Genomic DNA, 13,250 nt, shown 5'->3' on the forward strand with positions numbered 1-13,250 from the left:
AGACAAGTGTAACAGAGAGAGAGAGTAAACACTCTTTCAAACCCTGCGTTTTGTCAACAGAGAGGAATGGCAGTGCCCAGATCAAATATGTCAGCCCTGGTTAGGTCGCTAGCGGTCACATGAGCACCTGCTTTTGCTACGTCAGTGTTTGCGATCAGTGCGTTAGTCCGGGGCAGAAAAGCAGCGTATAGCCGTGATGGTAGCATCACGTAAGTGTGCCTCGGAAGCTAATAACTAGGAAAGGGAAAAGCCGGGCGGCAGGAAGGCTATATAGCCGCTAGGAGGCACTAGGCGGAGCCCGGTGATGCAGTGTGGAGCTGGTGTCATGTGACTGTCTCGGTGAGTGGGCGGAGTTTCCGTTAGAGGAAGCAGCAGCAGAGACGGCGCTGTAGCAGGGGAGGGCGGGGCCGCTGAGTGAGAACGAAGCAGGTGATGAGCCCGGGAGCCGAGCACACCGACAGTGCACAGCATTAAGTGGGAGGAAGGTGGGACAGGCAGCCGCCCAGCCATGGAGTGAGGAAGCCGCTCGTATCATTCTAATCATCGGGATCATCATGGGGGCCAAGGAGTCCCGGATTGGGTTCCTCACGTATGATGAAGCCGTCAAAAGAGGTAAGGAGGCGGGCGTGCCAGGCACAGGATGACAGCAGGTGATCAGCAGGAGGTGCGGGAGGGTGGGCACAGAGGGCCTGGCTGGGAGAGTGCTGGGGCATCTGAGTGACAGATGATGGCGTGGGATGGAAAGGTCACTATGTGACGCGGGGGTAGCTACCTCCTGGCATCAGCTGCTGTGTAACATGGGGGTGACTAGGGGCAGTTCCATGGTTACCCCCCTGGCTGCTGCATGCATGGTGTAACAGGGGGGAAGGCAGAGCTCCCCAGCCTGCACCGCATCTCTGCATATTGCTGCACACTATGCTGTAGTCAGTGACAGGCGTATCTGCCTGTGTACTGATGCAGATCACATAAGTCTCTGCAATATACTGTTTATGGACCTGTCTATATGGCAGTGACGTTGTACTGTTGTTGAAGGTTTTTTTTTTGTTTTTATTTTTTTAATAATTATTTAAAACGCCAAAACTGATTATATTTTTGTCTTCTGGAAATTGAGAGGTGAATTGTAACTGCATCATTTCCTAAAACTTCATTTATTAAGAGAATATACGTTACTTTTATTATTTTTATAAATTGATCTAAATTCCTGATTCATTTTGTTATTGAAAAGTATATTGAATACTGCCTATCAAAGTAACTTTTCAGATGTGTTTTCTGGTTGTGTAGGGTCTGACCTGACAGATTATTATATCTGTATGTGTATGCCCAGAGTTGAATAGGTATTTTTTACATATGCATTGAAAGTTTAGCCAACCTTTATATACTTATGATGGTGTTACAAATAAAATGGCAAGTTTAGCAATAAACGATGCTTCAGGTTTTGTCCATGAAGGCAATATTAGTTTATTATTTGATTATATTGCTTTAGATAATTACTCCCAATATGTAATTTTGCAAGGAAATGAGAGCTGGCAGGTTAAATGGATAGAACCATAAAACCATTTACATAGCACACATAACTCACACTACTTCATTCCCAAAGACTGTCAAAACTAGATAAACTAAAGGAATGCCAATGCATACAGGGGTATTTTATGTCCAGTGCTAGAAATGTCAAACTTTTTTTTGGTGTAGATTTGTTTAATTGTCTTTTATGCAGTAGAATTGTAAAATACAACATTTCAAAACATAACATGTGAAATGCTTTGCAAAAACTTTGACATCTTAAAGACTAAATGCATAAGTGGTCATTCAGGTGTCATGCATCTTGCTGAGTTGAATGCATGCTGGACATTTAAATATGATTTAAATGAATACACAAGTGTAATGAGAACACTCCCTCTGTTAGTGCTATTAGGTAGTGTTTTTTTGGGTGGTGTCTTATCTTTACATGTTCTACACCTCTCCTCCTACTGTTGACTTAGTAATATCTCAGGTTTGTTCAGTATGTAAATAGTGTTTCATCTCTTGTCAGACTCGCATGGCATTGGATGGAACAAAGCACTTGCCAATATAGATTTATCTTTAGTATAATTAAGTGCAGCCATACGTAAAGTTCTTGGTGTCTTCTCTGGTTTTTCTCTATTTGTTTTTGACAAAGCAGTAAAATGTTGTGGGTACTTGGTCATGCTTTGGACATAAGATGCATAGTTCTTCCTTCATGCTCCACAAGTCATGTTATGGCAGTTGCAGGACCATTCATGCTAAATTAAGTCAGTACCAAAATAAAAAAAAAGTTATGACAGAGTTTACATAAAGGACATTTACTTTGTTCTGTCGCCAAGGTGAAACCATGAAACACCATGTGGTCTAATTATGTAGAATTCAGGAACCATTCAGTGGGCACAATTGAATAGCGCTGGTAAAGAGCTCCCGGAGCTATTCAATTCCGCGTGCTGTTATGTCGGAGAATGCCTGTTCTTGCTCGGTAAACATGGTGCTTAGACGTGAGAACCGGCATTTTCAGATTTAACTGCCTGGCGCAATGCTGTTTCCGCTGTGCTAAGGGCAGAAAACAGCATTGCGCCATGTGTTTTGTCTGATTTCTTCGAGAAGAAATCCTTAGTCGGGCTCAACAGCGTGCTGAATTGAATAGCGCTAGGAGCTCCTTCCCGGCGCTATTCACTTCACGTTGAATTGTATTCAGCCCATTGAAATCTAAGAATCGGGGAACCTGTTTACTTTGAAATGAACTGAAATTGAATTGCTTCATATTTTTATGTATATTGGCTACTTGCTGAATAAAGCTGGAAGGCGTTACTTATTACTGGATTAGAGGGTTAGAACTTATTTGTATATCGCTTTAATTTTGTTGCTAATGGATATTGCACAGGGTTCTAAAAGAAAGAGTGGTGTTTGTTGTTCAATAGTAGCTCTTAAAAGAGCTGTTACTTATCACTGCGGTGGTGATGATAAACCCAGATGGAAAATATTTATTTTACATGGAGCTCTGCTGCTCTTTATATGCAGTTCTTACATACAGGTTGTCATAGGTTAATCCTAGGTGATTCACATATCTTGCATGTGAATCATACTGGATGTTTTCTTACATTTTGACATTGCTGTCAGTGGCATTGTGTGTGTCCCCTTTCCTCACATTATCAAAGTGCGAGGTGCTCAGCCCCTTCTCTACGCTAGTGCCATTATGTCTGAGTTGGGAGTGTTTAATCTTTAAATCTAAAGCCCAAAAGTACTTACAGGAGCCCAAACTGATTTTGGCTCCAGAGGGTGAGTGGTGAGGTCCTGGGACAGTACTTTTAGGCTCTAGAGTGGCCAATCTGGGACACATGGGATGCATTACATATCCTTGAATTGAATACAACAGGCCCCATCACAAGCCCTCTGGTCTGCTATACCCTGCCTCTTGGGGCTATAATGCAGAGAGTTAGCTAAGGCTCACCCCTAAGCCATGCAGAAAGCATATAGATGTGAAGGGGTGTATTTATAGTGATAAGGAGGGGGTTAAAATGCAATAACAATTTAGAATTTGTTTAAACATTTTTTTCTAGTTTTTTTAAACTAAACGTTTTACAATCAAGTCACCTAAGTGAACGAGTACGGCTGCAAATTGCTAAACTATCTTTTCATTTTGACTCAAAGGACAAAGGCTTTGGAATTATCAAAGGTTGCTTAAGCATTAGCATTCCTTTCTGTTCTATTAGCACAAGTATGAGATAAGGATAACTAAACCTTAGCACACATTTGAAAGTTTTAGCCCAGCATTTTGCCAACTGTTTGTTTTATGGTAGGAGAGAAGGAAATGCTAAAAAACATATTAAAGCATTAATTGATTCCCTATCTAGAATATGTTCAGTAAAGTTGTCCATACCATTTAGATTAAGGACTAATTGCACAGAAATAACAGGGTGCCTTGGGCGAAACAAATCTTCAATCCCAATCAACATCTCTTTTGATATAGTTCAGATGTAAATTGGTAATTCCTGTTGGTCAGTTAATGTATCTGACTGTGCATGTAGTCATCATCCAATTGCTCTGTGACCTCCCTGTATGACCCTGCCACTTATTAAAGTGGAAAATGGTTGGTTCCCTAAGATTTTACCACTTCAGTGTTCTCCCCAGAAACCTTTTAAAGCCGGGTGGCATTATGGGTTTAGGGGTGGGGTGCTGTGAGTCTGCAGTGCTTGAATCCAGTTTATGGTGGGCCGGGGTCGAGGCAGAGTGGACTTGTGGAGGTGGCTCCCTAGCCAGGACACTCTTTCCAGCAGGGCAGGTTCCGTGCATTGCTCTTCTTACCTCACCTCTCCATAGGCGGTGCACAGTCAAATGAGCGATGTTGGGATAAGAATTAGTGATGTGTGCAGATGCATATTGTGTGCCGATTTTGCTTTAATTTCAACTACCCCCTAAATTTTGTTATATAAGTGCTTATTTGCTCTGTAAATGCTGCATGCTTATGTGCCAGGTACTCTGCCCTTGCACTACCTGCTATGTGCAGACAAATATAGAGAGTGAGCTCCACAGGGGAGTTAGGATGAGTCTGTTGTTCAAATAGTCTGTGGCTAGAGACAAGCTAATGCTGATATTGGCTTATTGCCCTGACATTCCTGTGCAAGCCTTGAAATAAGGACTTTGCACAATAATGATTTGGTCAATAGCAATGGTTTTATGGCATGTTTTAAAATTAATCGGCAGGTGAGTGTACACACAGACCATCAATATCGATCTGCACTGCCAGTGATCTGTCTGCCCTGTCTAAGTGCCCTTGGGCAAGATAGATATGCAGTTCTTCAATCTGCTCATGTGGCCACATTGGAAATGGATCGTTTTGCAAGTTCCTTAAGCTGCTTCTGCCTGTGTGTGGCCAGCATTGATAATTCATTAATTTGTATGGTTTGCAAGTTTTCTGCTCTCTGTGTGTGCATCCAGTGTTTATACTTTTCCATGGTTGGTTGATAGTAAATTTTATATATGACAAGACACCTCTTAAGGTGAATACACACTAGACTATGTGATGTCATTAGCGGTTTCCCTTGAACTCTCCCCGGCACTCCAGGGCACAATATGATGCTAAAAAGTGTCCAATCTGACAACGATCTATCGTGCGTCCTTAACTAATTCCAGTGTGTCGTGTACGAGACTGGCAGATCTTGCCTGCTGTAGGTAAGATCTGAAGATGCGATGTATGACCAGCGGGTACGCGCATCGTGATCGTGAGTGGACACATGATTTGGACATATTTTACACGATTTGTCGTTCCGATGCGTCGAAATCGGGCGAATCGTGTAAAATATTGTGTTCTAATCTGTATTTTCTTTGTAAATATTCGGTATAACTGTGTTTCTTCACACAACACACTGCAACCCCATTTAGAAATCATTAGACTGTATAATTTTGACTATAGGAGTGGCATGTTTATTAAATTCTGCTTTTTTAAAAACCATGGAGCAGAGTTGACTGCTTCATGGAGATGATCTTGGCAGCCTTTCACTATTTATGACCATCTATTTATGACTTGTTCTTTTGATTAGATAGATAATGCACAGCTGTAAAATCCTCTACTGCATCACATCAAATTGGTGCTTTAACGTTTTTAAAGCCACAGTGGAAGATAGTTTCTATTTAAATAATTCAGAAGGCAGGAATAAGCTACAATAACATTTACACATGCTGTCTATTTTCTACTGGCTTTCCCTCGAGAAAAAAGCATTGAGTTCCTGGTTTAGTTGTTGCATTTTAGAGGTGTTAGTCTGTGCCTTTTTAGTATGCTTTCTTTATAATAATTGTCAGAGCTGGAAACCAAAATAGTTGATCTGATTTATAGTAGCGTTGCCTTCTACAAAGGGCCAGAACAAGAAAACGGAATGATTTTATTAATAACACTATTTTTTAAGGAAATCTGTATGAGATGCCAGCGGCTGAATAGCCGCCAGTTCAAATACCAACGGTGAAAGGCCGAATGGTGAAGATCCTGACTAGAGGTGGTAAGTAGCCTAACTCTAACCCTCCCTTAGTGGTGCCTAACCTCCCCTGGGGCTAACTCTAACCTCCCCTTCCCGCACCCTATACCTAGCCCTCCTGGGGGGCTGTCTAACCTTAACCTCTCCCCGGGGGTGCCTAACCCTAACCCCCCCTTGCTTTACCCTAACCCTCCCCGGGGGGTGCCTAACCCTAACCCCCCACATCCCTGGCTAAGCATTTATAAATACTGACGTCTGGACGTTTGAGCTTCCGACGGTCGGATGCTGACGTCCATCGGGCTATCGGCATCTGCATTATGACGGGCGGCGGGATATCTGCGTCGGTATTTCGACTGCCAGCATTCCGTCTGCCGGCATATCAACTGCATCCCTTTTTAAGTAATCTAGTGGACCATTTTTTATTTATTTTTCTTCCCTTCTTTCTCTTGTGCTTTTGTAGGTGGATAGAACTTGTGATTTTTGGGGCACGTAGAATAAGTCGTTAAATGTGCAACACAGAACATCAGATATTTGTTTATGTTGGCCATATACGTTGCAGTGGCGCTGGCAATATTAGACCATTTGCTCAACATCACTGCATATGACTTCACAATACTAGAACAATGCTAGGTGATTAAATTATACAAGTTATTAATATTTATTGTTTGAATGTTGTTACATGTGATTAGAAAATTATCGCTGTCTGTGTGTATGTTCATTATCTGACAGCCCTAATGTATCCAAGAAGTTATCCAACTGTTTGACCTAAGATCTCCCATACCAGTTTGCTCACTTCAGGTCCTATTCTAAGTAGCACACAGTAACGCACGCAGCAGCAGTTATTGGCAGTTGCTTTTCTGTGACTTTATGCAAACGTGCTACAAACTCCTTCCCCTGTGTACAGTACAACTGTTCGGCCGAATGTCCAAGGCCTGAGATGCCCACTTTTAGCATCCGTTCACGCTGTAATACGGATTGGTGCATAGTTATACACCACCATCGTACACAGAAATATGTACCTAATTTTGTAAGATAACACTGATTGGATTAAACCTCTAATGGTGGGTACACACTATACAGATATATCTGCAGATCGAGTGATCTGCAGATATATCTGCAGATGAAGGTCGTTCATATACACTGAACGGCCATCATCTGTGTCTGTCACTCCCCGCGTCTGCCACTGTGTGTGCAGACCGCCCATACGCACTTGCCGATGGACTGATATGTCTGCAGACATATCTGTCCATCGGCTGTGCAGCATAGCCAATGCGATATGTCTGTGAATGACGTCGTTCAGACATATCACGGTTACACACTGGCCGACAGGCAGCAGATATATTTGCCGATCAATTGATCGGCCAACATATCTGTCAGTGTGTACCCAGCGTAAGGTGACTGGGGTATGACCGCATACATGGTCTGGATCTGTCATTGTCCAACTGTTGACTCTTGACTCCTCATTAGATGTTGATTGGTTGGTCTTTTGGGACCTATGTGTAAACAGTCATTTACAGCTACTTAGGTCTACAGTGGCCTTATTCGCTATCAAAATTATAACTTGTATGGGCACCAATTAGACTGACCAAAAATCTGTCATGGGTTGCTAGGGTGTACTATCTATATTTGGGTCAAATGTTTACTTTACAAGTTTAAGGGGTGAATTTAAATAGCATCACTGGGATGTTGCTCCCGAGTTAAGTGCCCGTTGTTTTTCAACTGACTGCATTGCACATGGCACTTAACCCCCGGAGATGCACTTTACTGCAAATAATCCCCGGGGCTTAGTCGCTGTAAACTGCATCTCCCAGGTTAAGTGCCGGGTGCAATGCTGTTACAACATGCTGTAAGACTGCGACTAGCCCCGAAGTACTAATTAGTGCTGAAATCCACTAGTCGCTGGCTTACCGTGTGAGCAATTGAATAGCCCCGGTCACTTAACCTGGGAGGTACATCCCTGCAATGCTAATTGAATTCCCCCCCAAGTAAAAAAAAAAATAAGAAAAATGGCAAAATATATAACTTTGTAACAATTATAAGATCTATATCTTTCCTTTTTTTTTTTTTTTTTTTAGTGGTGTCTTACCTTTGTTTTGTTAGTTCTATTTAGAGTCATAGTTTGTATAACCTGGTAAGAGTAATATTAAATTGAATAAAATATATGTTAGGAACTTTTAGTTTAAAGATTTAAAAAAAATTAAATAAATACATTTCTGTATTATACTGGCTAAATTAAATTCAATATTTGAAATTTGCCCTGTTATTGATCTGTCCTGAATTTGAACCAATGTTTTTATCAGGCTAAGGGCATAATTCAATTAGCCACATTTTTTTACCGCCACTAATTGATCTCCCGAGGCTATTCAATTAGCTCCGAAGTGCAGCACTTATTGGGGATCTTTTTTCACCACTGCACATGCAATGAAAAAACTTTCCAGGTAACTTGGTGGTTAACTGCTGCCATGACCCTGTTAATGCATGAATCCGTGAATTTTTCACTGATCTGCCTTTAACACTCGTTAACCCATGTTATCGGTCATTAACTCTTCAATTTAACGGGCATTAGCAAAGGTATCGGGTGAAAAAGGGAGCCTAATTGAATAGCTTTGGCTGATAAAGCCCGAAGCTACCTCCCTTTTTCGCCCATGAATAGTTTTCATGGCTATTTGACGAGACGAGAAAAATGAGCAATTGAAAGATTACGACATCGTTTTCATTCAATTGCTCATTAATCGTGCAGAAAAATGTCGGCGATATCGTCAGGTTGAGTATGTTCGGGGATGAGGGAGGGTGCCTGCACTGAACGACATATTCAGTGTGGACACTGCGCAGTATAATGAACGACTGAACAATAACGATATCGTTATCGTTCAGTCCTTCATTGTCGACAAGTGGATACGCGCCTTTAGTTGGCAGATTACTGCTATTTTGCTGCATTTGTTATCTGTTGATGGCATTAATAGGCCATAATGGAATGAAGCCACTTGTACTTGTGCAGAAGGTCCATGTGTGACCTAATTTAGGTCAGTCCTGTGTTATAGTATGATAGCTGTTTGTGAAAGAATCGCAGAACACAGTAAGTTGTTCTAAAGCATTTGTGTGTGTGTGTGACTCAGTGGTGGGAGTGCCTGGGAAGAGATAAATAGGGTGATTTTTAAGGTCAGGGGAACACTTGGTGCAATTTTGCTTGTTGCATGCTTCTTTCCAGTACTGAATGCGGTGAACAGTTCTTGGGTGGATATACAGTCTTGTGTGTTCCCTTGCGGGTTGAGATTTGGTTGGTGTCACTGATGGTGGAATATTTGTGCATTACTCAAAATCCCCAACTGGTTGAAGAGTACTATTTACTAATTTATGAATGAGACCAACCAAATCAATCCCCTTATTCACCTCTCCCCAGGCATTCCCACCACCCTGTCACACCTAACAGCTGTGAACATTAACATCTCAATACAGTCTTTGGAACATCTTACTTAGTTCTGATTTTTTCACAAACACCCATCATACTATAACACACTACTGGTGTGATGCTGTGCCATCCAAACATTCTCCCAACAGAAAGGCCAGACACCTTCCAGGACACAGCAGCTCCTACAACAAATAAAAGCTATTGCAGGAATAACTCACCCAGTTATATGGGATAGATTGCTGCTTCAGTTTAAAATCCTAAAACATTGTTGAATTCTATTGATAAGTATAGGCCCACATAAAATATGCAGAACAGGAAGATAGTTCATGTTCCATTTATATTCTCACAACAGCCTGTGTTCTTTGCTGGGTTGTCTGTTTCCATACTTCGTTCCATATAGACCATATTTCTCCCATCCTTCTGCGTTTGTGTTGCTCAGCTTACGGCTACAACACTGCTTGTTTATCACTGTGATAATGTGAGTTTCTGTTATGACTTTTAGTGCACCATCGCTTATATCAGTCCTTTTTCAACAGTGGTGTCCTTCTGACCGATTAACAGGTGTTGTCATTTTGATGGTAGTTCATTCTCGATGACCCTAACATGTGTGTGAACATTGAAGCAGTGTTGCTGTTCCTGATAGACTCGTATACAGTATCTAGTGCCCACTGCCAAGCTGTATTTAACCATATGAATACTATAGGTGCATACACACATGATTTTTTGAACGATTATCATTAAACGATTATCATTAAACGATTATCATTAAACGATATCGTTTAACGAAAATCGTTTGAAAAAATCGTTCACTTTCTGAGTCAAACGATGAACGATTATCGTTCATGCGCGTTCACGTTTGTAGTTCAGTCAGACTTGTCAACTCAACGATTTTCATTAAGAGAATATGCAAAAATCATTTGTAGTTCAAAAAAATCGTTCATTACACTTTAAAAAAATCTGACAGATAAACGTTCATAAAATCGTTGGTTACAAAATCGTTGTGTGTGTGTGTATGCAGCTTTAGTCTTGAACTGTCTCAATTTAAATTTAACAATTGATATGTTGATATCTGATTTAAATAAGAAGCCCACGCATTGATAAAATGCTTGTATAACAGCCACCCTCTCACCTAGATGAGAAGTTCTCTCTTTCCGTGCCACCTCCAGAAGATGATCATTTACTCCTTGGTGTGCACTCTTTAGGTAAATTACCTAAAGTGAGAGTTTTTAGAAGTGGAGATGTTGCCCATACCAAATGAAAAAACACACAGGTGGCGCTGCTATATGTGCAATAAATAACATAAAATATACAGTAGATAAATGTAAATTTAATTATAATAAAATATACAAGGTAAATTCTCCCGGGAGTAAAAAAGACAACATATATTGAATGCAAAAATACACACCAGACAACATATGCAAAGATTCACAGGTTAGATTATTACACCTAGCAGATTGGTCAAAGATGATATTTATGTGAACACTGTTACTAACTGTGATATTCAAGTCTCTTTATAAGAAACAATGTTGCCAAATTGTAACGTCTGATAGGCAAAATCGCAAAGTACCACCTGAAACACCTATTACCGTGCAGAGACTGACGAGCACTGCACTGAGAGTCTCCATGGTACTTGCTTTTTCTGCTGTCTATACACTGTGTAGAGGCTTAGAGGATCTTTTAGAGCCCCCACGGTTTATATCAATCAGTACTGTGATTGAATACATCTGAGAGCTTTGGATAACACTGTATAGCAGCGTGAATATTATACTTGCCGTCAGGGAACTTGAATGTTTCATATGCGGAGGGTGTCCTGAAGCGATAGCCCTCCGGGACCAATGGTGCAAGCTGTCGACCCCCGCCGGGGTTCCTGTGCAGCGTTACCACCTCCAAGTGTCTGTGCTGTCGTAAGTCAGGCTGTGTGAGGCAGTCAGCACTGAGATAGTATTCTGAGAGCTAGTGGTAAGATCTGTGTATCTGAGCCGGCTAAAGGATTAAGGACGGCTAATGAAGCAGTCGGCTTCACAGGTTGTCTTGTGTACAGCAAGAATCCATGGACTTCAACGCGTTTGTCTGCACACGGCAGCTTTTTAAAAAAACTGACTTATGACAGCACAGACACTTGGAGGTGGTAACGCTGCACAGGAACCCCGACGGGGGTCGACTGCAGGCGCTTGCATAATTGGTCCCGGAGGGCTATTGCTTCAGGACACCCTCCGCATATGAAACATTCAAGTTCCCTGACGGTAACTATAATATTCACTCTGCTATATAGCAAAGTGCCACCTGAAACACCTATTACCGTGCAGAGACTGATGAGGACCGCACCGAGAGTCTCCATGGTACTTACTTTTTCTGCTGTCTATACACCGTGTAGAGGCTTATGAGGATCTTTTAAAGCCCCCCCGTTTTTATCATTCAGACTGTGATTTCAATACATCTGAGAACTTTGGATAACACTGTTTTGCCTATCAGATGCTACAACTTAGTTGTTACAGTTAGTAACAGTTTTCATATAAATATTATCTTTGACCAATCTGCTAGGTGTAATAATCTAACCTGTGAATCTTTGCATATGTTGTCTGGTGTGTATTTTTGCATTCAATATATGTTGTCTTTTTTACTCCCGGGAGAATTTACCTTGTATATTTTATTATAATTAAATTTACATTTATCTACTGTATATTTTGTTTTTTATTGCACATATAAGGCCCCCGGAATCATTTGGTGAGGCCCTCGCAGCTTTTTTCTGCTAGCCTCATCTGGCTGCAGCCAGAATCTATGCAGCAGTGCTGTCTGGAGCGTCCTTAGGACACTTCAGACGATCACTCCGCTGCCCTTACAGCTCCCCAGAGCATTCTCAGGATGCATCGGGCATTGCTGTAATCACCGGCGATTGTGGCCCCGCCCCCGTGTGACATCACATGGAGGGGTCGTGGCCTTTCACTGGCCCTGCGAATAATATTTTTTCTACTTCAGGGTCCATAGGGTATCCACAGGATATCTTGGGGGTATAGGTGTGACGTCAGTCATCGGGCACCAAAGAGTTAAGCTTTCAGCCTCCCAGGATGCACTAGGTCCCCCTCCTATACCCCGCCCCCGAGCCAAGGCATCTCAGTTTCGTTTGGTGCCCGGCCGTGGTCGGAGGCACCTGCTAGAGGGGGGCTTAGAAGAGCCCCTGAAGCTTTTTCTTCATGCAGCTGTGGCTGCACATCTGGATGAACAGCATGGACAGTCAGTCCTGACGTCCATGCTGTCTTCCCTACACCCCGCCGGTACCAGAACGCCGGTACTGATCCGGGGATGCTGGTGGACATCTGGGGTCACAGCTAGCGGTGACCCCAGATGTTCCGGACCATGGCCGGATTCAAGGGGGACAGAGGTAAGCAGCGGGGTCCCGTGGGGGGTCCCCGCTGATCACATGATCCTAAGTCCCCAGGCAGGGGGCTCCCTGGGGACTGGCTGCAGCGTGGAGCCAGGCGACCAACCTGCGCTTCCACTACCCCCTGGGACAGCGGACCGCAGCAGAGCGGTAGCGCTGCGGCGTCCCAGGGGTTAAATGCATGCCAGGGGAGCGCGCCTTCCTTGTCTCACAGCCGGCGCCTCCCCCGCTGCACACAGCCCTCTCTGCACTGTGCTGACTGGCCCTGTGTCAGCGCTCCTCCCCCAGGCCAGCCTTCTCTCTGCTCCTCGGTGGCCATCTTTTCTGAAGCATGGTGAACGCTGCTGGAAGCCTGCATTGGAAGCATCGTGGTCTGGGTCCCCCCGCATACCTCTCCTCCGCTGTGGTCAGGTCTGTGTATGCAGCGCTGTGTCCTACCAGGCCCTGTGTCTGTGTAGTTGAGTGATCAGCGCTGTTAGTGCAGGAATTG

The 13,250-nt window shown here is 42.9% G+C and overlaps 1 protein-coding gene across 1 annotated transcript in view; it reads left to right on the forward strand.

Moving 5' to 3' along the window:
• The first annotated feature begins 363 nt into the window (after positions 1–363).
• Positions 364–13,250, forward strand: part of USP32 (ubiquitin specific peptidase 32) — a 220,236-nt gene continuing 207,349 nt past the window's right edge. The window contains exon 1 of the mRNA XM_088446361.1: positions 364–612. Coding sequence (XP_088302487.1) covers positions 555–612 — 58 coding nt within the window. The 5' untranslated portion in view covers positions 364–554. The remainder of the gene's footprint in view (positions 613–13,250) is intronic.

This window comes from Taudactylus pleione, unplaced genomic scaffold, assembly GCF_031769625.1.
Source record: "Taudactylus pleione unplaced genomic scaffold, aTauple2 ptg000397bl, whole genome shotgun sequence".
NCBI lineage: Eukaryota > Metazoa > Chordata > Amphibia > Anura > Myobatrachidae > Taudactylus > Taudactylus pleione.